The sequence below is a fragment of the Haliotis cracherodii genome, unplaced genomic scaffold (assembly GCF_022045235.1).
Source record: "Haliotis cracherodii isolate W230 unplaced genomic scaffold, xgHalCrac1.p SCAF_8, whole genome shotgun sequence".
Classification (NCBI taxonomy): domain Eukaryota; kingdom Metazoa; phylum Mollusca; class Gastropoda; order Lepetellida; family Haliotidae; genus Haliotis; species Haliotis cracherodii.
Genome location: NW_027266341.1, coordinates 57,210,554 through 57,237,364, shown reverse-complemented (window position 1 = coordinate 57,237,364; position 26,811 = coordinate 57,210,554). Strand labels below are relative to the sequence as shown.

The 26,811-nt window shown below is 37.3% G+C and overlaps 1 protein-coding gene across 13 annotated transcripts in view; it reads left to right on the top strand.

The window, feature by feature from the left end:
- LOC139449680 (C-Jun-amino-terminal kinase-interacting protein 4-like) overlaps positions 1–26,811 on the top strand; it is a 104,568-nt gene that overhangs the window by 3,074 nt on the left and 74,683 nt on the right. For 5 of the 13 annotated variants that reach the window (XM_071231167.1, XM_071231173.1, XM_071231170.1 and 2 more), the window contains exons 5-16: positions 140–399; positions 8,186–8,425; positions 9,541–9,631; positions 11,000–11,082; positions 12,551–12,586; positions 15,399–15,443; positions 17,654–17,671; positions 17,946–18,003; positions 18,653–18,709; positions 19,230–19,374; positions 21,364–21,557; positions 25,152–25,244. In XM_071231167.1, coding sequence (XP_071087268.1) covers positions 140–399; positions 8,186–8,425; positions 9,541–9,631; positions 11,000–11,082; positions 12,551–12,586; positions 15,399–15,443; positions 17,654–17,671; positions 17,946–18,003; positions 18,653–18,709; positions 19,230–19,374; positions 21,364–21,557; positions 25,152–25,244 — 1,320 coding nt within the window. The remainder of the gene's footprint in view (positions 1–139; positions 400–8,185; positions 8,426–9,540; positions 9,632–10,999; positions 11,083–12,550; positions 12,587–15,398; positions 15,444–17,653; positions 17,672–17,945; positions 18,004–18,652; positions 18,710–19,229; positions 19,375–21,363; positions 21,558–25,151; positions 25,245–26,811) is intronic. The other 8 variants (XM_071231169.1, XM_071231178.1, XM_071231177.1 and 5 more) reach the window with 8 other exon arrangements.

The window sequence follows — 26,811 nt, the reverse complement described above, 5'->3', positions numbered from 1 at the left end:
CTAGTATTATTGCTTGGAACTCTTGTCAACCAAGGCTAGGTGGAATAGTGCTGTACTACTTAAGATGATTTGCAAACATCTTGCATAGAAATTCCATTTAGTGATGCTCAAACTCATGACCACTGTGGCTTTCTTTCAGGGGTGGGTTCCAGCTTCCATCTCTGCGTCCCGTGAGTATGTTCGTGCAGGGATCCGGAGAGACTCCCATAAAGTCAGACAGTTCTCCCATGAGCTTTGACCTGATGTCACCACAGAGTGGCCGTGACTCTAATGTCAGCATCAAGAGCGAACTGAGTGACCTAGAGTCCCCAGAACCTGGCCGGGGCAAGATGACCCACGACAAGGAACAGCTGACTGACAACATCAGTGTGACCGAAAGAAGCACCACCACAGGAACAAGTAGGAATCATGTTACTCCACTATACGCCAACCGTAGCCCGCAACTCGGTACCCCTAAGCATGGGAAACGTAGAGTGTGTACACCAAACTCAGCCAAATTCATGAGCTTAGTAAAAAGATTTGGTACACCAAATTCAGCCATATTCACAAGTCCAGTTACCTGCACCCCCAAATCAGCCCAAATCTCATGTACAGTTAACAAACTTGGTACACCAAACTCCACCTTATTCACAAGTCCAGTTACCTGCACCCCCAAATCAGCCCAAATCTCATGTACAGTTAACAAACTTGGTACACCAATCTCTACCTTATTCACAAGTCCAGTTACCAATCATTGCACCCCCAAATCAGCTCAAATCACAAGTACGGTTAAGAAACTTGGTACACCAAACTCGCCCAAATTCACAAGCACATATAACAAACTGGTAACCCCCAAATCGGCTAAAGGGTCGCCTAGTTATTCTAAAGACAAGACCCCTACACGTACCAAATTTGGTACCGCTAAACGTCCCAAGCGTTTTGGTACAAGCTATAAACCAGTCAAGCGGATTAATAGAGTGAAGCATGCATGTATTGAAAGCACATGGCAGCATACTCCTGTGTGGAATTGTGCACCCTCAGTGTTTGCTTTGAGTGTTGAGCAGCTGGAGGTATTCTCCACGTTTGGTTAATGTTCCTTTGTAGTGCTTTTATGCAGCCACAACACATTTCCTTTGTGTTCCTGTGATCTGATTTATTTTCAGCTATCATATTTTTATTTGGAGGCAAGAGATATGTGTTGTGACTACTGGTTAAGTTGTGGTTATATGTCAAAGTCAGATGCATTCACATGAATACACCATTCATAATAAGTTTGTGCCATAAGATTTACCGGCCCAAGCTGGTGGTTTGGTTTCTTTTTGGTTGATTTTTGTCTACATAATGACTTATCATTAGTAGGGTTAACTTCATAAAAGACATTGAGTGGACTGAGATTTCTATCCAGTGAATGGCAAAATGCATCTTGAATTTGATTTGTCCATTCTCGATTTGTTTGAACTATATGAAAATGACATCTGACTTTGACAACTGAACAGTTCCTTTTGGTTTGTTCAGCCATTTATAGTGCTAATTTGTTTTGACTCCGACCCTTGGCACTGCTTTTGGGTGGATTCTGCAGTGTGTTGTGTCTCCTTCTTCTTGTGTATATTTGTCAGCAGATAGAGTCCCATATCATCACCATATCATTTGAATGATGGTAAACTAAATGTACTTCAGAAATGAAAATGATTCTATCTGCTGGTAAATGTCCCATTTGGGATGCATGTTGTCAATTATCTTTTTTTTTAAAGATTCATTTCAATAAAAATTGTTGTATATTGTGTGAACATGGTTATCATTGTCATTGAACTTCTCTCTCCACTCATCTTTCTTCTTTGTTCATCCACTTCTTCTTTCACTCATCCTCCCTAGTCACCAGTGCTTGCTTTTCCATATTCCTAGTCTCCTCTCTTCACCAGAATCTCTCTTCAGCCATCAAATAGACCTTTGCCCATCTAGGATCTTTCTTGTTTTCTTTTCATTACTCATTGTATTGTGATATCTAGTCGTTTTTGAAAAAAGGTATTTCCTGTGCTGTGTTTATAAACTATAATAAGTTGTCAGAAGTCAGCATCAACAGCAGCAGCATCATCATTCTGTCCATGTTGTAACATCACTGGCATGTCCTTTATTGCCATTTCTTTGTCACTGTCATATTGTTCATTAAACCATGTCATACATATGATATGAAATAATTCAAACATATAAAAATAAATCATGCATACATTTATGCATTGAAACCATTACCATACGTCATTATGATTTACATCACATGATCAGGGATTATTCTAGGGTGGGGCTTTTTGCCCCTAAATTAGAAAAAAAGGCCCACATTATCCAATACAATGGAGCATTTTAACATTGTACTGTATGGAAAAATGTGAGTGTACCTCTGGAATATTTGAAATTTTCATATAAAGGACACATGTCAGAAAATTCCTTCAGTGAACCCTGCATGATCAATGGTTTGTAAGGATTAGATTCTCAGTACTTCCTAAACTTAGATCAAAAGCCACATTAATCACTGAATAAGACATAAGTCTTGACAGTCTTCGATACTTAGTAAGAGGAACAGTGCTTTGACAAATGAGGACCTCATTGAGAGACAGTACATGGGTAGAGGGCTTGGAATTGAAATATCATCTTGATGCAGCTTTGATTACTTAAGTTGTTCTTTGTGTTCCGGATACTGTGATCCCCTGTGTGATCGGACTCCCGAGTACAAAGGTTTTAGTGGAACTGCCCCAGGCCTGACATTATAAGTACCAAGTTCTCATTCATAAGTTGATGTGGGATGAGTACTGTGAAAGCACCGTTCCAGTTAATGATGTTTTAATAGACATTTAACAAAGATGTGATCCTCATTAGTTCTATTGTGGTGGTGTGATTAATGACCCAAGGCAAGTCAAGTGTCTAGTAATGAGTCTATGTATTTGAGTTCTTTTAATTGTTAATTAAATAACTATTGGCAATCAGGGTATTAAGCATGTTACTTTTGTTAGACAGGCAACAGACTGTGATTTTAAGACTGACTGAAATAGAAAAGCGTCTTTGAGGGTGGAATCATTCTATTGTGTAAGACTGATTTCAGTAGTGCTAATTACAAGTGATGTAATCAAGAGGTCTGAATCATTAGTAAGAAATACATAAGAAGTAGATCACTCAGACAAAATGTCTTGGATTTGTAGAAAAATGGATTATGATGTTCTCATGACAGCTTTCATTTCAAGTGGGTATCATCATGATCATCATACTGACACAGTATCATCATGATCATAATACTGGCAGAGTATCATCATGATCATAATACTGACATAGTATCATCATGATCATGATACTGGCAGAGTATCATCTTGATCATAATACTGACACAGTATCATCATGATCACAATACTGACACAGTATCATCATGATCATAATGCCGACACAGTATCATCATGATCACAATACTGACACAGTATCATCATGATCACAATACTGACATGGTATCATCAAGATCATAATACTGGCACTCTATGTTTGAATTTTATTGGACTTTGTGTAAAAGATATATTGAATAGATTTTAAAAGAAAACCTCTGTGTTCCTGTTGTTTGGTGAAGTTAAGACAAGAGGTTTTAGTCTTAAATGAAATGGGAAGCCTTTTTGGATTGATTATGTTACCTTTATGTCAGAGTGTTAGGAGTGACTTCTAAATTACCACTCCCTGCTAATCATAAGTATTGATTGAGAGTATACCCAGCATGGGCCGAATGATAGGACACATGACCACTGATGTCTGTGTGAGCTACAGCCACTGTGAACTCAGCTGGAGATTCTGTCACAGTTCCTGGTAAATCTGCCTTGTCAGTAGGGGCCATTATGGAGTTGGAATGATCCTGTGGGGTGACTAATTCTAGCCTTGGTGTTGGTATTGGTTAGTGCTAATTATCCTTCAGAATGTGTCCCTTGTTAATCTCAACCTGCCGGGGAGTGTCAGAACGTGTGATAGACTTGCTTATTGCATCTATTGTCAAAGATTGTTTTTTGTTATCAAGTCCTTGATGGAGTTTATTGGTGTTTTCAGAGGCTGATTTTAAGCCTTGTCTACAACAGATGTCCGTTTCCAAATTGGAATTAAACAAATCCAATTTAAAGTTATAAGTATTTAAATATGGTTAAACCAATTAAGAGACAAAGGCTTTAATATGTTTTCATTTTGCATTGCATACAAATTTTAAAATATTCCAGACTTGAAGGAAATTCTTTAAAACAGTACACAATTTTGGCCAAATTTGACTTCCACAGGGAGTTTCAGACTCACAGGAACCCCTGTTCTAGAAAATGATATTAAAGTTGGTGATCATAACAGTTTTGTATGGATGGCAACTAGTTGCTATATCACATGATATCTTGGGGTAGATACTTTAGACAATATCCAAAGCATCTGAAGACGTGTGTTGAGTGAGTTGTCTTCACAATTGTTGGAGTCCAATCAAATTCAACCTGGGAACATTTATCTTTAGCTGATATTTGTGGCAGTATCTTCAAATTCAGTCGAAATATAACATTATAATTTATGCTGTGAAACTAAATATTAAAGCCATTTTGGCTTTGGGGGTCCTGTTATCAGTGAAATACATATCCTCCTTCCAAAAGGGAATACACTTTGATCAGTTCAGAAGAGTAACTTGTAGCTGTATGTTGGATTTTCCCTTTAAAAAATGATTGGTTTATGTGTCCAATTGCTTCCTTGTTCAAACCACCTCATAGGTGCATTATAATGTTTTAGTGATTTAAGTTAAGCAGACTGTTTAAACTTTAGGGTATTTTAGATATGTATTGTAGATATTGTTTTTGTGAGTTGTATATGCTTTGTTGATAATTAGAAAGTGGAATTTTGTCATTGATAGGGAGTTTACATAAGCTAAGTCCAACAAACTTTACATAGGTTCCAGTATAGATGTAAACTCTTATACATCATTGGTCAAATATATCACATAAGGCCACACATTGGTTATTTTCCGTTTCACGGGCCCACCACCCCTACTGAAAAGTGGCCGGTCCAAAAATAATTTAAACATTAAAATAATTACTTTAAGTATGTCTCCCTCTAGTAATGGAGACTCTCTTATACAATTAAACATGTTATAAATAAATTCTATATCTTCATCATAGTCAGTGATTCAAGAAGCCAGTTGCAGTTTCACCTCCACAGCAGAATTACTTTCTATCAATAAATAAATAATTGACATACATTGTAGCTATTTGTTTTTATTTTTGTTGAGACCGACCTTGTGTAGAAAAGCTGAAATAAATCTGTGAAACATAAAATTCAGAAAGTGTGGCCTTATGATCCTTTGTGAGGTTTGGTACTGATGAATGCCTCCTACCTCAGAGGTTTGTAATAAACTGGGAAATAATCTCTGGGGGTTTGGTATCCGTGGTTTTCCAAGCAGTGGTATAGGCCCTATAAACAATTAATGCTCAGGCAAGGCGTACAATTAGGCTTATGGTGTCAGTCCCCTGCTGATTACTTAGTGGAGTTGATTAGTCCAGTGCTCACTAGTCCGGATTGGAATCACAGCCACTGGATAGTTTGAACAATTCTTTTGTTATGAACTCTTCCTATATGAGGTGCAAGCTGCATAATAACTCACTTTCTGTTTATAGAAAACAAAAATCTGTTCATGTGTTGATAGATTAAAAAAACAATTTTCTATTCATGTGATGATAGTTAAAATAACAATTCTGTTATTGTCTTAAAAGAAAAGAAACGACACTCTCTATTGTTGTTGAAAGAATAATGAACCAACAGTTTCTGTTCATGTGTTAGTACATATTGGTTATATTAATGTAAGAAGTATGAGGTAATTAAGTGAATCTGATGAAGCCTGTTAATACTGCCATAGGGACATATCTTTTAAATTAATGTGATTTCCAGAAACGAGATGCATACAGACATCATTGATATGAAACAAAATAGGAATGCATTAGTGTTTCAGTGATTCATGTATTAGTTGCATATCTCAAGTGGGTGGATCCAAATTGGTAACTGAATGTTACCACTTGATATAAACATATTTATTTTTATAAAGTGGAGGGATTGGCAAACAAGCAAATTTTGCTTATCTGAATGCCTCTCCCAAACATGATACATATACAAATTACAGTGTATTGAAAGTGACATGAGAAATAGCATACATTGTATAATTGGCATTAAAGAAGTACTGTTCTCTAAGTGTTTAATTACTGGATTATCTTCCATAACTACAGTTACATTATTATTAACATTCAGCACAACAACATCGCAGTATCATATAGCAAAGCCATCATCTCAGACAAAATCTCTAAATCGGCAAGAAGATAGAATAAAACTGTGCACTGATGTTACCACTTGAGTTTACAATAGTTGACTTGATATGAAGTTATGGGATTTATATGTGTGCTTATTAGTCCATGGATGTTGTGAGAAGGCAATCTAAGCTGGAAGAACTTGTCTCCAATCCTGTTCACTTCAAGTGACCTAAACATGTTATGATCAGTGATTTATCGAACAGGGCCATTTAGATGTCTCCACCTGGTTCAGACATTCCAGATTGTCCAAGATATGCTATGATATGTATTAATGACAGCTGAAGGATCATATTATATGAGAGACGAATACTTAGATTTGAACAGCTGTATCTGGTCATGTGGAATGTTTTGCTTCAGTGATTGTCTTGTGTAACATTAAAGAAAATATATACCTGACAGCCATTTTTGTTTCTATTTTTCTAGATGTGAACTATCATAAACAATTATGTTTAAAAACTATATGAAAACTGTTACAAAGTACTATTAGTCTTAGTATTGTTGTCGCACCCTGAACCCTTAAAGATCCCTGAAAAGAGTGATTATCAACAAAAAAGGATTTCCTTAACGTCAACATTGCCATTTCCCATAAACTAAATTTTGAACTGCAGTTGATCATTGATTTCTAGAAATCTGATAGCTTGGAAGCTGTCATTGGATACACAGAAACACTGAAAAGGGACTGTTTTTGTGTCCTTACACGTCATAAAAGGTCTAAAGGCTGAATTTCTACTCCAGACACTGTACACTGTATGTCCAGACACAGGCATGTTGTGGTCACTCTAGTTCAGTATTGGACATCTCACTTACAAGCTGACCTCTGTCACTGATTGGCTTGTTTTACTCCACTGAGGTCACATGACAGAGAAGTCACATATTATTGGTTGATAGCAAGTTGCACTCAAAGCTTGGGGCAGTTACTTATGTAATAGTTTGGGTATATGTAGCAAGTGTCAAGAGTTTAATGAGTATTGCAGAAACATGTGTTTACTGGTGTTGATGGGCTAACCTTGTCATGGGGTTTATGTCCACGAAGCAGCCACTTTTTATAGGCGTTTGGTTATGGCCTATATACATCTCACACAATAGTAATTACACCATATAAAGTCTATTTTATGAACTGCAGTCTTGGCCAGCTCTTCTGAATAATGTCATTCACACATTGCAACCATTGATCTGCTCTCCCAATCGATACCACTGGGAACAAATTTTACATTTGGCACCCATGCATGGATGATCTGTCATGAAGTTGCTAAATTCTACCTCAAGTCAGAGTCTGTTCATAACTGCTGCTATTTCAAGTACCAATCACAATTACCACTTCAGCATTTTGATCCTCAAATCTTGGCTAATGTCCATAATAAAACATTTGATGATTTGACTTAATGGTAATGGGAATCACATGTAGATTTTATTTCGGGAACACATTGCCCTTCATTGAGAAATTACAAAAATTGACATTTCTTCCAACTGATTGCTCACTTACATGCGAGAACAACTACAAAACTGTCACGTTTTAAGAAATATTTGTTCTTTTAGATTAGGCTGTGCCATAATGATGCACAATGTCTTCATGTAGTAGTTGATAATTGCCAACAGCAGATTTTTTTCTAAATTCTCATTTCTTTTTGTCATCACATTTGTCGTTCATTTATTCATTTCCATAACCATCCCTGAATTCTTCTCCCTTTTATCCCTTACCTCTTCTTACCTTCTTTACTTACTAATACCTTTCTTGTACTGTATAATTCTTACCAACCATCCGTTATTTTTGTTTTTACTATAAACTTGTTGTATGGGAGCTGTTTGTTTAGTTAAAATCAGTCTTCATTTTGTTTATTTTGCTTGTACATTTGTTGCTGTTTGCTCGTCAGAAAAATCATCCGCCCCCGAGTCACAAACCCCCGATTCCGCCGAGGAACCGCCAGTCCAACTGAGGAGAAAGACAGGTTCCCGTGATAACTCAGTATCTAGTGATAGAGACTTAGATAACACTGTGTCTAGTGGTCCTGACAGTAGTGTCTCTCAACAACTGCCTCATACTCAGAACAAGGGTGTCGAACGCTTAATATCAGAAGACACGTTTGAGGAAGACCCTATTTCTTTACCATCGGGTGAGTGGGGGAGGGGAGTGATGTGGCTGGTCATGTGTCATGCTGGTCATGTGTCATGCTAGTCATGTGTCATGCTGGTCATGTGTCTTGCTGGTCATGTCTCATGCTGCTGAAGCTACGTGTGTCGAGGGTGTTGGTGGCAGTGGGCTTTACATGGTTTGACTGAGGTACAGTGAAAACAACTGCAAAGAGTGACAGGTTCAAATCTGAAGTAGAGACCAAGGGTTTCAGATCAGTTAATTTTCCAGGACGTTGATGGTCAGTCAAAATATCCGAAAATCTTTCAAATTTGGTTATAGAATGTCCTATGAAACTTTCATAAAATCCTGAAAATGTTCAAATCCCATTTGGCTCGAGAAAATCACTGCTCACCTACTTAGCTATTCATGTTCATGTCAAAGTGGGGCAGTGTTGAAGGTTTTTGATCACTTATATGAAACAGGAATATATTTTATGTCCCCCGCACAATAGATAGGATGCCATTTGTCTCATCTATGTTGGTGTGTGAACAGAAGGAAACTTCAAACATCGTCTATCATATCATACAAGCCAAACGGAAATCTAGATTCAAATTCAAAGAAGAGAGCTGAAGCCAAAATTTGGACTGATAGTTCATGTCTAGTCACAGGACTGTTAATTCTTTCTTTACTAGAATTAATATAGTTTAGTCCTCCTCCTTGAGTCTGAAGGGTTAACATTGCTCCAGGATTTATGAAAGGGCCAATGACAGTACACTTGTAGATCCAAGTTAGGTCGTTCAGATTTCTGTCATCCTGCAAGGTGTTGTTTTCACTGCACCTTATTCAGAGGTTAATCAGCTGTTGATGTTTGAACATGTGTTGTCTTATTGATAACTAACAAAACAATGTTACTTTCTTTTAATGCTGCTTCTTTGGTTTTCAACCTGTTGGTGAGTAGTTTGAAATTTGAAGTTTGTAACAAAACATGTTCATTTGTGTTTAAAAGTCATCTGACTTGAGCCAGGTCCAGTTTTGTGTGTGAATGGTGACATATTTTCTGAATTGTCTGATTAAATGTGAGGTTTGCAAACATGAATGATACTGTATTGTAATGCTTAATGTGAACTTTAGGACATACAACCTTTCATCTTTCAGGTTTGGGTGAAACCTTACGATCTATAGTTGCTTCTACACCAGAACTAGATGATGATTCTTTTGGTAGTCCAAGTTCCAAAAGAGCTTCAAGGTAAGGGAGTTTTGAGCATCGTTACATGAGCTAATTTTCCATGTAGCAGGGGCATGGAGTCACAGGCATCTGAGGCACTGTAAGTTGCTGTGCAGAGTTCAGGCCCTTAGCCATGCCAGGATCTGCTGCTCACAGATTTGTCTCTATTTTGGTCATTGGTCTGTCAGCACTACTTATGTTCCAAGGTTTCATCAAAGTGGTTGACATAATTGATCTGTGTCACTTGTTTTTTTCCCCTACATTTAGCTTACATGGCTGAAATGCTTTGCAAGGGTGTGGAAACATCAAAATGAATAGTAAGCAGTAAAATTTAGTAGTCTGGAGACTAAATCTACCTTGCCAAATTACCAACAACAAAAAAATCTTTTAAACCCACAACGATTTCGTATCTCTGTGTATTTTCTCCCTGCGTATAATGAATTCATCATTGATAGGCTGTTATGAAATGAAAGCCATGTTTTGAGCAGCCAGTGCGACCTGCCATGACTTCTTTATTAATACAATGGATTGGAGCTACCGAGGAAGTTAACTTAACGAGGAAGTTAACAAGACGCTATTTGCATTTGGTTTAGTCAAACTCGCGATGTTTTCACTTTTTCAAAGTTATATGTAGAACTTATTACAAACTATTTATCCAAAACTGAAAGTCCAAGTTTAAGAGTTGTCCGTGGGCAACCAAAGCTGAACTTCTGCTTTCCCCGACTATCTCATTTAACAAAGATTTGGAAGCTGTGTTTAACTCACTCACTCACTCACTCACTCACCTTTTTAGCACTTAACAACAGATGTCTAGAATCTTGAAAGGCTCTTTTGCAGTGACAACCATTTTCCATTCACACAGCCACTTATTTTGAAGGGGCCTTGTGGTTAAAGCATATGTTCATCTGGCCAAGGCGTTGGTTCAATTCCACCCATGAAGATCTGTAGCCTAGTGGTTAAAGCGTTTGATTGTCACGCCAAAGACCCGGGTTCGATTCCCGACATGGGTACAATGTGTGAAGCCCATTTCTGGTGTCCCCTGCCGTGATGTTGCTGGAACATTGCTAAAAGCGGCGTAAAACCATACTCACTCACTCACTCACTCACTCACTCACTCACTCACTCACTCACTCACTCACTCACTCACTCACTCACTCACTCACTCACTTACTCACTTGTGGACTTTTGTAAGTCAATACAGACATTAATATTGAATATTTTGATTTCAGAAAAAATCTTCTAATTTTCAAATATATTAATTTTACCTGTGTGAGTTTGTTGTGTCAGTGACATAATGAACCTGATGACTGGACTCAATATAGCATACTGATGTCTGAAATTTTCACTCACTTATGAAATATACTTGAACAAGAACAATTTTTGTTTCAGAAGGAATGATAAAACTATATTTGATGAGCTTGCTGGTGAGGGAGCTGACATTGCTGAAGTTGACTTTGGTGCTGATATTACCGGTGAGACACTAACATCAAGCTGGTTGCCCAGCCCACAAAACTTAATTAGCAAATTCAGGAATTTGTTTGTTTCCTTGCATTGTGCTGCAATTGAAACAGTAATGAGATACACAAACTAACTGTATGACCATCTGCATGAATGAAACACTAAGACTATCTGTCTGAGACACTGCTATTGTGCATGTCGATTCTGAAGATGTTTACATACCTAGGACTATGTGTGGTTCTCTGTGATGTCTACTTGCGGCACTTGTCAGACTCTGTCTTGTCTGCTTCTGATAATGTTTTGTAAGTGTGCTGATTAAAGACAAATTGTCACAACACCATCTGCTTGAAACTTCAGTGTACATTCATCTTGACCTGTGCCATTTTGGGATGTTTTCACAATAGCCCCAAACCTGTTTGATCATGAGTCATTCAAATTGTGATATGAATTATGTTTGTCTGAATTCTTTATTTTCATTCGAGAACCATACATACCTCGCCTACTTGCACAAATAAGTCTTGGTTATTGAGCCCAATCAGACATGGTCATAATGAGATAGCTACAGGGCACCTGAAAGTGTTTAGAACCATGAGTATTTGTTCACAAGTTATCATTCACATTGGGTATTGATAGTTTGTTGGGGTATTGAGTATAGTTTTACTCCCTTGGGTCTAGTCAATCAGGGTTAGAAATTGGCACTGGTCCCATAGTCCTTGCCAAACTGCCCAATAGTTAAGGTATCATAAGGACTTGTAGATATTTGCCATTGTTAAGAGTTTTGCTATATGTTATCATTATAAGGACTAGTGGACCAAAAATGTCAGTTTCTTCCGCTGTCAATTTGGGTATTTTAGAAACCAATGAATAGATAGTTTAAAAGAAATCGGCTTCAAATGCTGTCTTGTGAATTCTAATTTGTCTCTGTTATGGGCTGTCCGAATTGTGTAACATGCCGCATAAACTCACAACTGTTAACAACGTGTCTAATTAACAATAAGCAAGACAGTTAGTTAGAAATTGGCACTACTCCTGTAGTCCTTGCCAAACTGCTCAATAGTTAAGGTATCATTAGACTAGTAGAAATTTGCCTTTTTTAAGGGTTTTGCTATATGTTTTCATGATAAGGGCCAGTGGACTAAATTGTTAGTTTCTACCGCTGATTAGTCATTTCATGCATTATTCACTGCAGTAATTTTCATGAACGTGTGACGCCTTTCACTTGATCCACTTATAAAGGTTTGTTAAGAAATACAGCTACATAAGTTGCAAAAGGTACATTGGGTAATTAAGCGTGTTTTACTAAAAAAAATTTAAAAAAGGTTTTCATGCATATTTGTATTCAATCCAGTCAAATTGAATTGGGTATTAGTAATATATGTTAAGGTTAAATGAAGGTCTGTAGCTAAGACTGTTTGTGCAAGAGGCTGCTCCAGTAATACTAACTTGTTTGATAGAATGTAATATGACATTGCCCAACAACAGGCCGCGAGGTGAACCCAGCTGAGTATGCCTCCTCCGGTGAGTCCCAGCATGCAGCAGTCACGTGATCATGTGACCTGCAACTCTCTGTCCCTCATAGCTGTATTATATTGCTTGTTTCATCCTCATTGCCTGTTTCAGTCAACTAGCAGCCGCCATCTTTGATGTTTCTGTTGTGTGTTCATTCAGTTTCCGCTGTGGGAGTGTCTCCCTAATCTTAAGATTTGACACTTAACATATTTCCAACATGAGTTTTGATATCCTTGCAAAACCAGCACCATGAGTCATCTGCTGACTTAACAACCTTCCAATTAAATAAACATGTGCTGCAAGAATGTTTTGTATCCTGGGTTGGGGCTGGCTATAGGAACATTAAGCCCCCACCCAGGTTTATGTCTAAAAATTGTGTAACTGGAATTCATTAGCCACATTCAGATGATGTCTGAACTTGTGTTGGTATGCTGTGTCATGTCCTTTCTAACCGCTCGAACTCTCTCATGGCTTCATCATTTCTTATGTTGCTCGTTATTCATTCTTTCATGTTTTATCTTGTGACAAGTGTCTCCCGGGATGTATTCAAGTCATCACATTTAAACTATGTAGCCATTCATATGTTTGACTCGAATCCAAGATTGTAACCTCAATATTCACAGGGATAGAAATTAGCACTCGCCTGCTAGCTTTGAAGCAGTATTTGCAAAGGTTTACTGAGAGCAAGCAGATTTTCAAATCTTTAAAAATATATATGTATGGGTACATTATGGGTATATATTTACATTTTACATTTTAAAGTATGATCTTCAGAGTTGCCCTTTGTATAATGCTATAAGTGGTGGTCCACAAGGAAATATCATTAGTCCTTCCTGATTAGTGGATTTATGATAATTTCTATACATCACTGAGCTAGCAGACTTTTGTTTATTTCTACCCCTGTCATTTATTACAAATTAACATTAGATTTAATCTAGTGTTAAGAGAGAAACAGGAAAATATAGAGGATTAATATTATTTCATAATCACAGACGTGGGAAGATTTTCTTTGGGATTATTTTGTCATTTGAATTTTGTAAAAATATGTGTTGATATTTAGCTCTGACTGTAGACACTTAAATACTGACATAATGTTTGACCATTCCTTGTATTGTAGTGTTGATGGGCCCAGTTAAAATCGTAATGGCATAGTTAAAATAAGTTACTAGCACCTGAAGCTCATATTGGTAATTTTACCTATTTTACCACAATACTTTGTGGCAACCCAAAATAAATGTGACAAGCACATGGGAAATGATAAACATGTGTACGCTTAATAAACCTTATGATTAACAATATGAATTTGGGTATTCCAAAATGTATTATGAAGGGTATTATCTCAATGGATAGGAAAGGGGCAAACTTTTAATATTACAACTGCTTGTTGACTGGCCTTTGTGAGAAGACATGTCTGATGGATTAAAGTTATTCTTCTAGTTGGCACTCTTTAGTTAAATGGCCACACCGAAACATTTTTATAAGGGTCCTATAGCTCAAATACATTTCTAAACCTACAACTAGAATAGGTTTGAAATTTTTTTTTTAATTAAAATGTCAGTGTTTGTTTTAATAGTGACTCATAAGGTTGAGTGTGAAATAGAAAAGGATAATAGACTGACCTGGCCTGAGGTATTTTCATGATAACTTTACGGATGTGATTACCATGATCACTCATATTCCTATTAAATTCATATTAATTTGAGTTCAATCATAGTCAAAATTCACAAAATAATTTTCATCAATCATTTTGCTAAACTGACAGTAATCAAGTCATATTGGTACTGACATGATTGTTCAGTGAGACGAGTAACAGCCCTCTCTTGAAGATTAGTTTTAACTGTTAATTCAAAAGTTGTCAATACTATAAGTTATCTAGGATTTATCCTGACGTTTGCATGTGGTTCAGTAAATATTATTCATCATACATCCTACTTCATATTTATTTTTTATGATTTGGCGTCTATGAAAATGTATATGTTATGGTGAAGGACTATTGAGAGATTTTAGCATGGTATATGAAAAACATTTTCTTACATTTATTTAATATATGGTAAAAAAAAGTCTGTTATTTTGTTTGCTAGTATGTTTGTATAGTTGAGTCCTTTGAAGTAATTATTAAGGGCTGCTTATGTGTAAGGTGGCTTAGTGGATAAAGCATTTGCTTACCAAGCTCCAGATACTGGTTCAAAGAAGTGAACATGGGTGTTATGTGTGATGCTAATTCTTCAATACCCATGTTATAATATTACTGAAATATAACCCTCACTCATATACGAATAAGATAATGAAACCAAATTAAATTTTACAATACCAGTGTTGGAAATTAAGGTCAAAAGTCTAGGGGTCCTTCTCATAACCATTGTTAAAGTTCAAATGTTAATGGATCCATATTTTCAGGTCCCTTGATTCAAATACAGTGGTAGAAATTGGCACTAGTCCTGTAGTCCTTGCCACAGAGCCCAATAGTTAAGGTATCATAAGGACTATGCGTTATACATTATCATTATACGGACTAGTGGACTAAAATTATTAGTTTCTGTTGCTGAGGTACTAATTATTTTGCCGCAAACATCTTTGACCCCAGGAATCCCCTTAATTTTGAACACTGTATTCAAATAGATGTTTGAAATAGCCATTGATCAGCATAGGAGAAAGAAGAATTGAGATTGAAAAACTTGCAGAAAAGATTCCGGAGACACCTGTCTAGCCTCTTACTCACCCTGTAGATGTGATTGAATTGCATTGATTCTGTTGATTGCATTGATTCAGTGGCATGTGTTGTGTAGCATGTGAATGTTGTTTGTTGTACCTGTTGTTACAGATAGTGACGACGATGGAGATAAGGACAATGACAAAGACTCTGTCGGTAGGAAAATAGTATACTTGATATATCTGCAAGTCAGGGAGCGAAATTCACTGAACATGGTTGCAAGGAGACAGTTGGATGACATTATTTGATGCAGCTAGACTAACAAGGAGAAATCTTTTTGTAAATGAAGCATCGCTGTAACAATACATTTTTTGGTTCATTGGTAGTGTTTGAGTTATCTGCTCTTGAGGGTGGAAGGTGTAGGGTGGGTCAGGGATCTTGTATTTTGAGTAGGTGCAGATGAGCAGGGCTTGGGGAAAATATGAAATAGAACAATTTCTATTATTAACTTTCTATTATTAAAATTGTTTGAAAAAAAAAATCAAAAAAATCTTTGAGGTCAGATAGGTGATTTTTCTAATTTGAACATTTATATTCAATGACAAGACCATTTTTATAGGGACATGATATTCCAGTACATGTAATTTCAACCCCTGGAAGTGGTTGTTCCATCGCCATCCTTGTAGTGTTGGAGGTTTGTTGTGGCCCTGAAAACACCCACAAAACACTATTAAAAGTTTCACGGTCAATATTGCAAAGATTCTGACAGATGACTTCTCATTATCGTTAATGATAGATTCACTATCTTTTAGGATCGTAAGTGTTTGTCAAATCTTGCCATCTATAACCATCTTTGTAAAAATATGTGATAATTTGATCAACAAGTTTGATGCAATCCAATCGTTCGTACATTTGGCCAGGGTTTTTGCTGCTTGTTTTCCCCCATTCATGATGAGCTTTTCAAAGCGTCACAGCTTCATCTCTAACACTGACTTGGCAGGGGGATGGAACACAGCTTTAACAGACTCCTCTACACCCTATTGACAAAACTCTTAAAACTCCAGCTTCTGCATTTTGTTTATCTATTTTTTTCTGAATTTATTTTGAATTCTACATTCATATAATTTAGTGTAAATTTGTTCCAAAGTGAAAAGTAATTATGACCCACCAGGAGAAAAGGAACGTTATAGGAGCTAGGATACAATTGTGCTGTTACGTCAAAAAGACATTTGATGTCAACTTACTTCAGTGCAGATCGCCATATGTGTGGACTGTACAAAAATATCTTCTTTTTTTCTTTCAATAGTTCTTACTGTCATAAAAACTTTTCCACACCTTTCAGAACTCATATCTACTCTCCATTCATCAGACATGTCTAAAAACTGTAATGATTTCATAAACAGTTTTAAGTCGGAAAATGAGTCCTAATCTTTGATGTCATGTATCTCTGTAATAAATATGAATTGAAGTTTGTGAATTGTATTTTTGTGTGCCGAAGATACTGTAGTTTTAAAATATTATAAAAAAAGTCAAAATTAGATTTTTCACCCATAAGGTCCCTTATCTCCTGCTGGGTCACAATTATTAATATTCTTCAAAACAAACAAATAAATTATTTATTGATTGATAAATGTTTGATATGAATGAACATGTTTGAAGATTGGTATGGTTATGTGATGATATTTCATATAGATATGTAAGAGTTGCCTCACGTTGGTGACAGTCAGTTGTCAGTAATGCATCAGCTTTGTGTATTCCACTTGAAGCATCTGTGATAGCTAATTCTGTAACTACAGGCCATGTCTATGACTACTGTGAGAGCATCTGATGTTATTCTTATACCTTGAACAAGTAAAAGCCGAAAATGCCATTTGAATCACAGGCAGTTTACTGTTGGTTTAATAGAAAACAACCTGGAAATAACACTACAGTATCAGACCAAATGTCTGAAACGAAAGTTTATGTTGTCTGGGTCAGAGTATGATCAACACAACATTTAACTCCCAGCCTTAACTGCCAAGCTCTTGTGTTCCTAGGAGCCATATGGCTTCTATTTTCCTGGTAGCAAATGCAATACCAACAAATGTCAAGAAATTCCCTTTTCCAAATTTCAACATGAGGTAACATCAGGCTTCAGATTCCAGTTTTACACAAGTGAAGTGAAATTGTGACCTCGAGAAGCATTGAATTTATACTCTCAGGTCACCAGCCCACACCAATTTTTCAAAAGTTATTGTCTGAGAACTAAATGTTTCACACATTACATTGATTTTGGATTTGTAGTTGGTTTTGTCTTGACACTGAAGATGTTTCAAGTGGAATAACTAATATTTGGGAATGTTGTGTAGTGTGTGTGTTTTAATATAAGCATGTCTAGTGTCAGTTACTAATCAAACCTTTTTCCTTTTACCTGCCTGGATCTACAGTCAGTGACAATTTCTTTGGTAAGCCTTGTACTCTTGTATCATCCACACAACTTCATTGCGTACAATTATATTGAAATCATCAGAAAAATATGTTCTACAGAATGGATGTAATAAAAATGAGATCATATTTAAGAAAAAATAAATCCATATTTAAGGGAATATGTTTTGGTATATCATCGTGTGAAGAAGAGTACATATGTTACTTTGTAAATGCAATATCCACTTCATTCTCATAATAATTATATTTGAATATTAATAAGCCTACTAGTTAATGTTACTTTTGTATTTTCAGGAATGGGCAAGGAGCTTGAAAATTTAATTCTAGAAAATACAGAATTATTAGCTACCAAGTAAGTGATCATTTTGGAAATGTTGACTTTGTTAAATATTATTTCATGTGATCTGAATAAAGGTTCTGGGGCAAATCTTGAAAACCATACTAAATTTTTTCACCAAAGTTGCCACATAGCTAGGTCTAGTGCTAAACTGGTACCTTGTAAGTTTAGGATTTTTTTTTTTTTCATTTGTTTTTTCAAGTTTCCGTGGCAACAACTTTGCCTTTGGCTGGAAATGGCTGTAGCAATCGTTTCTGGAGTAGAAAACCCTACAATATTCATTCTGCAAAACTGGTACATTGATAGATCTAGTAGTGAATTGGTGCCTTTCGATAGTTAGGGATTTAAAAAAAATAAAAAAATTCAACTTTCCATGGCAACATCTTTGACTTAGGCTGTATATGGCGGTAGTGCTTGTTTCCGGAACAAATCTTGAAAACTGTACAATATTTCTCCAGCAAACCTGGCACATAGATAGGTCTAGTGGTGAACTACTGCCATAGATACTTTATGTTTGTTTGTTTCCATGGCAACATGTTTCATATATTTATCCACGATAAGTATTTGCCATTGCAGGGGATAGAGATGACTTCTTCCTTTTGTTTGTTTTATTTTTTTAACTTGATATGCATTAACACTAACAGTAAGGAAACTTCTATTTCAGAAATGCCTTGAACATAGTGAAGGATGATCTCATAGCCAAGGTGGATGAGCTCTCAAGGTACTGATAATGTTAGGAAATGAAGGAGTTGCACCCCTTATCTCCTGCAGGATCTGCTGGTCAAGGGCTTGAGTCATTCCCCTGTTATGATCCTTGTTCTGTCAGCACCATCCATGCTACAACCTGCATCACTCACGGATGTTTCTGTCATTTTACTGTCATGCTGTCATTTAGCTGAAATAAGACTGAAAGTGTGGTTTGTGTCATCATTTGACACTTAAAGATGGTGCTTACTTGTCCAAATTGCATATTAAATAGAAATAATTTTGGTTGATACGACATGCTCAAAAAAGCCTTTAAATTCTATCAAGTGACTTGGTTAACAATAGGCCGTCAAAAGAATTAATCATCATCTTAAGCAGGCATTTGTCCCATAGAAACAACCAAAGTATATAATGAGTCTCTACCATCATGACTGTTAATTCAAGGTTTCCTATGTTTACATGATAATTTGCTGCAGAGTAAGTGATGCTATGTTGTATATTGTCTCCCTTCCTGATTGGGCTGTAACTTTGTGTAGTGAGCAGGAGATTCTCCGGGAGGAGATTACCTCCCTGCAGACTGTGAAGGGTCGGCTACAACTACGCATCACCCAGCTGGAGGAAGAACTGAAGAAGACGAAGGAAGAGATGCAGAAGAAGCAGCAGGCTACAGGAGACGAGGAGGTAATGAGCTTCGGGGAATGTCTGAGGGGTTGAATGAGGCGGAGCTTTCATTGGATTGTTATGAATAACATCAGCGTTAGAAATTGGCACTAGCCCTGTAGTCTTTACCAAAGTGCCCAATAATAAAGGCATCCTAAGGACTAGTAGAAATTGGCCCATTTTATAGGTTTTGCTATATGTTATCATTATGAGGACTAGTGGACAAAAACTGTTAGTTTCTAACCCTGAACATGCAGTGAAACCTGGTTAACTTTGTGTCCCTCTCTGTCTGTACTTCACAAGTGTGTAGGTACGCTATGTTCCTCCTGTCCATCACCCATTTCTGGTGTCCCTCGCTGTGATATTGCTGGAATATTGCTAAAAGCGGCGTAAAACCATACTCACTCACTCACTCACTCACTCACTCACACACTCACTCACTCACCTGTCCATCACCAGTGAATACATAGCAGTGTAGTGCTATTACTAATCATGACCTGCTTTATGTCTGCTGGATTCTAGTGACTGCTCTGGCCTGTGAGCACTCAGATTACATCACACACACAGCTTGACACCATGTGCAACATCGGCCATGGGTTTTAGTCATCTGTTGTACACATTGCTTCAGTAGTTGGGTTTACAAACGTTTGATGCACAGAGTAGGACTCGCCTGCCTGGCATAGGTTTTCCTTCATTAGCTGCAAATACTACACTTCATATCCGCCATGTATTCAGGATGATGGGGTGTACATGTACAGGTATTGATGGTGTGTTAGGCCTTGTGAGCATCCAACACTGATGTAGAGTTTACTTTAATAACTGTTACAGTGGTAGAAACTAATATGCTTAGTTCACTGGTCCTTATAATGATAACATATGGCAAAACCCTTCAAAATGGCAAATTTCTACTGGTCCTTAGGATACCTTAACTATTGGGCAGTTTGGCAAGGACTACAGGACCAGTGCCAATTACTAACTGCTATTACACCAAACACTAATTAGTAGTTAAAAGTAGTAGTTGAAAGTACTGGTAGTAGTGAGAATCTAAATATTTTCATCCATTACGCCATACTTGACACTCCCAACTCTAAATCGTCAATGTGCCAGGTATTTGCCTTCTGTTAAAAAGATGCTTACGCACCACAGATAAGAGTACATGCAAGTATCAGATCGTGAGAAAGGTATGATACATATCGGATCACACAGTTGGTGTATAGTCCCATTCCTCCCATGGTGATTCATCCTTAACACTTTGTCATCTGTGTTATTGTTTCTGTGTGTCCAGGAGGGCAAAGTAACACTGGTACAGTCAAAGAATATTAGTATAATTAGGCAGCCCCATGTAAATAGGACAAAGTTGTACTCCAGTTGACATCATTAGGGAGCAATGGTGAGGTTACCTTTCACCTGAGACCGCCTCCGTGGTCCGAGCAGAAGGTCCGGGGTTTGATCCCCAGCCGTGTCATACCAAAAAGGCGTTAAAAGATGTTACTTGTTGTTACCCTGTCTGGTGCTCGGCATTAAGGGGCTAAAACAAGGACTGGTCGGCTCGGAGTCAGTATACTGTGTCTGAGTGAGGTATTCATGTTAAACTGCGGCATGGTATCTCAGTGAGCTAGCACTATAAATCGGTATTAGTCTGGACTAATACAAGCGCACACACACACAGGTCACAATGATCTTAGATACAACATTAAACCCATAAGGAAGAGAATATATGGTGATGAAGTGATGGAGGAGTAAGCATATACTCCGAAATGTTGTGTTCCTCATAATAAAGAAGTTGACATCCATATATTCTCATCCTTATGCGAATCACTTCTAAATGCCTTTCAACGACGTTAAACCCAATTTCACCTCACCTGATTTGGTTAAGCCGAATAGGTTCCTGACACGTGTTTGTGGTGGAAAGTTTGGGGGCATCCAGGATAGAGTGGGAATAGGTCTGCTTCTGTTTTAGCTTGTAATGCAAACGACTTTATGGTTAAAAACTATGTGTGTTAACTTTAGGACGATGTTCCAATGGCCCAACGGAAGCGGTTCACACGTGTTGAGATGGCGCGGGTGTTGATGGAACGGAATCAGTACAAGGAGAGGCTAATGGAGCTCCAGGAGGCTGTCAGATGGACGGAGATGATCCGAGCTTCACGCGAACATCCAGAATCAGGTCTTCAGCCAAAGAAAAAGTCCTCTATATGGAACTTGTGAGTATTACTGTTATACCGTTACATAATCCTTTCTGTCTCTTTCAGTGGACGGATATCATGGATAAGCTAAAAACATAGCAAGACAGTCAGCAACAGCTCAAATATGATCAAACTTTCTTATGAATGAATCCTGAGAAGCTTTTGAATCCAGTTCCCTTTTCACACATCATGTAGGACGTATTGTCATCAGTTACAGAAATATGCTGTGATCGGGATTCTTATGCTGCTCTTGAAACTCATTCAGGATGATATTGGATTTAGAAATTGTGATATGGTTTGATGTAATCTTGCCAAAGTACAATCTCAAGACATTAGGATAATCAAGGTACATAGACATTTCAGGAAATTCATGCGTCCTGAAAAGTATTAGCATTACTAGCGCCATAGCCCTCCTTCTATTCTTGCTTTGAGCAGTCTTTTTAGTGTGCTTATTTTGGCAACCTGGATGAGTTAACATTGAGTTTAAAAACTTAAGGCTAAAATGGTGTGATTATATTTTCAAGTATCTTTCAACCATGACTTCAATCACCAGTGTAGGCATTCTTCCTTCTTCTTTCCAAGCTTTTCCAAGTTCTATGACGGCTGAAGGTTGCATGTCAGCGGAGTAGTGTTGGACACTGGTGCTAGTCGATGAATGCCGTGCTAGGGCGGCCGCAGCTCACATGACCAAACAGAGATTACTTTTCAAACACCATAATATGGAGTTTAGTTGGGGCTGTTTGGTATGTCTGGCCTTGTTGTGCTGTTCTGGGCCTTGTCGTGCTGTTTAGGCCTTGTCTTTTCTAACAGTTGTCATCCAGTAGTTGCTTGCCAAGTTGCCAGGTTTATTGCATTTCTGTGTATATATATATTCCCTACCTTTAACTAGCTTTGTAGAAAAGTGTTTCTCTTCCATACATGCAAAACTGAAACATAAAATCACATAACCCTAGGTAAGACTTAGTGTATTCAGTAATGACTTAACATTATAACCTCCATGTAATCATGCTATCCCTTATATGGTCAGTCTGTGCCTGAAGACACAAGTCTTGTAAAAGTTCTTTGTACATAATCAACTCACCTAACATTGGTAGTGTCAGGGTCCTGATGGGTATTATTGATTATCGTAAAATGACTTAAGGATTTTATTGTGTCAGATTTTATTGTAACATATTCCTTAAAACGATGACTAATTACTTATAAGTATGAATAATAATTTACTTCTGATGGAAGAAAAGACAGAAGACTGGTTCTTGGTCCATTTTACACTGCATTGTTGATAATAGCCTTGTAACTAGTAGTGGGACGATAGACCGATGCATCGGTGGATCTGGACTTTTGCTTCTCAATACAAGTATGAATCAATCGCACACTAAGTAATATTATTATAAATATCGATTCTTACCTTAAAATCACTAACTAGTGTGAAAATTAGTCATGAAAACATAAATATTTTATCCATTGCGCCATATTTGACACTGGCAACTTTAAATCATCAGTGTGCCAGGTATTTGGTCGATTCTTTCTATGAAAAAGATAGCTTACAGACCGCAGATAAGTCCAAGTGCAAGTATCATGTTACATATCAGATTGTGAGCAAGGTATCGTGATACTTATCGGATCGCACAGATTGTTTATCGTTCCTAACCTACTTCTAACAATAATCGGTCCATGCCATTTGGTGAAACACAAATGCCATTAAAAAAACAAGAAGAATTAGAATAACAGTTGACGTGTGCCACCAATTACTGACTGAATACGATTCCTTAACCCATTCATGCTGCTTGGACTGACAAGGAAAAATTAGAATTCACTAAATGTGCTGAAGCCTATAAAACTAATGATGATCCCCATCAGGACCCTTTAGAGCTACTGACAATAATGTCCAAAATTCAGCTGGGGCTTGTAGTCTCATAGACAACATTTTGGGCACAGACAACTTGTGAATTGTGTTATGGGCTGAGGGTTTGAGTAGGTTGCTTAATTGGATCCATGGGTTCAAAATCCATACCATGGGATACTGACATGATCAAAATCATTATAGCTTTATGTGTTAATTCTTGCTTCCGAATTTTATATTTCATGTAGAAGAGTGCAAATACAGCTCTATATATTACATAGGCCCATACTCAGGTGGAAACATACTGGTATGTCATATTGTTTTATTATACAAAAGAATTCTTCTATGTATACAAAAGAATTCTTCAATGTTAATGTCAATATGCCTTTATACAACATTTTATCACAGAATGGTAGGAATTAACTTCACAGTATTTGTATGATTTAAAGTCACAAATCAGAATTCATACAATAAAATTATCACATATGTATATATGCATGTATTGAAAATCCCTAAAACAGTTCATTCAGATTTGATATATATTTTTGCACTTTACTGAATCATGTGAAGGATTGAACAGTATGTTGATCGTGGGAATTTTTGGCGTTTTCCATCTACATTTGTCCAGCTGAAGGGAGCAGCATGGTGTTTGGTTATTTGGTGGTGGTTTTTCTGGAATTTGACATGTCGTGTGCAGTCTTGTCTTGTGTCCAACAGTCTATATCACTGAAGTCCATTGGGATTTAAGGAACAGTGTCTGGCTAGAAGTACAGTTATCATCTTTGGGATAGGACAAGCTAAGTGTATTGACGACAGCTTCGAGTCTGGGAATGATTTCTGTCAAAGCAGGGATGCAAATTGATACTAGCCTTGGTCAGTTAGTCTGATGTTAAAGGTATCCTACTGGCAAGTTGAATTTCAGGCTTATTATTGGGTATCATGTGCTATTACTATTCAAGCTAGTGTTTCAGGTTAACTTGCATCCCTGCAGAGGCATGAGAATTCACACTAAAATAGTGATTAAGAGTGTTCATGTTTATCTTATGTATATCTTTCCTTTTGTGAAGAATGAGCAGGCTAAGACAGTGCCATAAGCCTTACTTATGATTGATTACTTATTTCCTTTAAAACATGACATAAGTCCAATGAATAATAATATTAATATCAACATTACAGACATGGTGATTGTATACTTGTGTACTGTGTCAGCCATCTGCTTGCCCATTTTGTATCTTGCCAGCCATTGCTTTGGTCATATTGACATGCTGCTTTATGCCTGCTTCCACAAACGTGTGGCTGAAATATTGACATTGTAATCATAACACATGCTGTAAGAGATTAATCTACTCACCTGCCTAATTCTAACATTCACATTTCTACAAATTTTTATCCTTTGCTAAAAAATAAATACATTGCTGTTTGATGGTAATTGTCATCCTGATAATAGCCTGATATTAGATGGTTGTAATTAATATTTAGATTTATTAGCTTTGTTGCATGAAATGTGCTTTTTTTTGGTACAGTGTTTGAAAAAAGGTCCTGGGGTCCGTTTTGTCTGTAGTATATTGATCTAGGGACTCACTGATGGTGTATTTTTATGATGAGGACCCCTTGACTTTCATCCTTCAAACACTGTTGGTATGTGATCATCGGATGGATGGTTTTGGTGTGGTGCAGTTTTGCATCCCGTGTCCCTCTGGTAGGAAGAAGCCCCTGGCATGAGATCCCTACGAGTAGTGACAGACAGACATTGACTGTGTGTGCATGTTTAGTTTCAGCAGCATTGTCTCCTCATCCGAACCATCCACGCCATCATCCCCCGAAAAAAAGAGAAACAATGTCAAGACGAAAGAAGACTCACCGCGGTTAGTCCAACCAAGACTAGTTGAGCCTCGTCCGTTACATCCCCATTTAACAACTCCTCGGCCCCAACCAATAACACCCTTGTTGGCACAGCCCCGTCTGGTGCCGCCCTGCCCCACCCTCCCACAGCCAAACCCCCGGCCGCACAAGCCATCCGACAGTTCCAACAGTGTTCATCACTTATAGCACAGGCTCAACTTAGTTCCTGTTAATCAATACCTCTTTGTCAAGAGCAGACACACATGGCAGCACCAGACCTGCAAATATGATTAGGCCTTAGATAAAACCTCTTCAAAAATCAGATTAGGTCTTAGACAAAAATGTTTCTCATCAGTTGCTTCTTTTCAAAGTTGACCAGGTCGCCAAATTTTTATCAGAAGGTTTTGAGACATATTATTCAAACTCAACATCAACCATGGTGGCATATATAAGGTGGAAGGTTCCCCTTCCTTTATAATCCGGACAATCTTCATCATACTGTTATAAAATTGGGATTATTTTACCAGACAGAACCAAAAAATATTGATCATCCTGGAAAACATTATCCATGTATGTTTTAGAAGAAATAACATTGATGAGAGACATTTATGAAACTTTTCTTCAAAATGATGGAAACGTGAACTGGTAAAGGTGACCAAATAAGGGGTATCACTTTGTGTTCATTGACAGTTGCCCATATCTGGAGTTGTGCTGTGTATCTGCTCCTGTGTACATTGACTCTGACACAATACTAATCTGAAACTCGGGTTGGTGTCTAACTTACATGTGATAGAAATGGCTCTAGTGTGAATGTGTGTTTTAAAGTAAGTGCTGAGAATGTTCAGAAGAAAATGGTGCAAATCTGTATTCAACTAACCACAGGATCTCTCACAGACCAAATAATATAGAGTGCTAGTCAGTTCAGTACGCTATGGTGCTGAAAATGCTTACAGATAATCTGAAATCCAAACATATTTGCATAAAGGTATTTTTAGACATTACATGTAGCTTTTACATACATTGTTTATTCTTTTTAGAAGACATTACTATCACTTGTTTAATGAAAACCGATCTTAACATTTTGTTTTAAAGCTGTAATTTTAAGTTTTGAAATACCAGAGACGCCATGTATGTGTGTGTCATGTGAGGGAAGAATGGGAGATATTTACATATTGACATATTGGTGCTGTTGCAACACATTATCTAGGCTAGTTATTGTGATAATCTCTGCTCAAATGGTATGGGATATATTCATCCAAAATACAATCCAGTATCACAGGGCATTAGCTAAGTGGCTAAGTTTGATGATGTCGACTGGTATGTTATATAAAACTCCAACTGTTATCTGTTGTGATCAACACAAGGGCATCACTGATATTAAGCAGCGCAGCTTAGAATCTCTCAATCAGCTTAAATTCAGCATTTGACATTAATTTCAAATGGAATGCATTGATTGCCACTTTTTGAGAGGTGCTTATTGTATACCGGTAAGCAAAATGTAATGTGAATGGCAACATTGGGATCTTTATAAATAACGTTGCTTTATGACTCAGAAAAGGTACTTTTGTTACCGACCAGTTACCGATATTA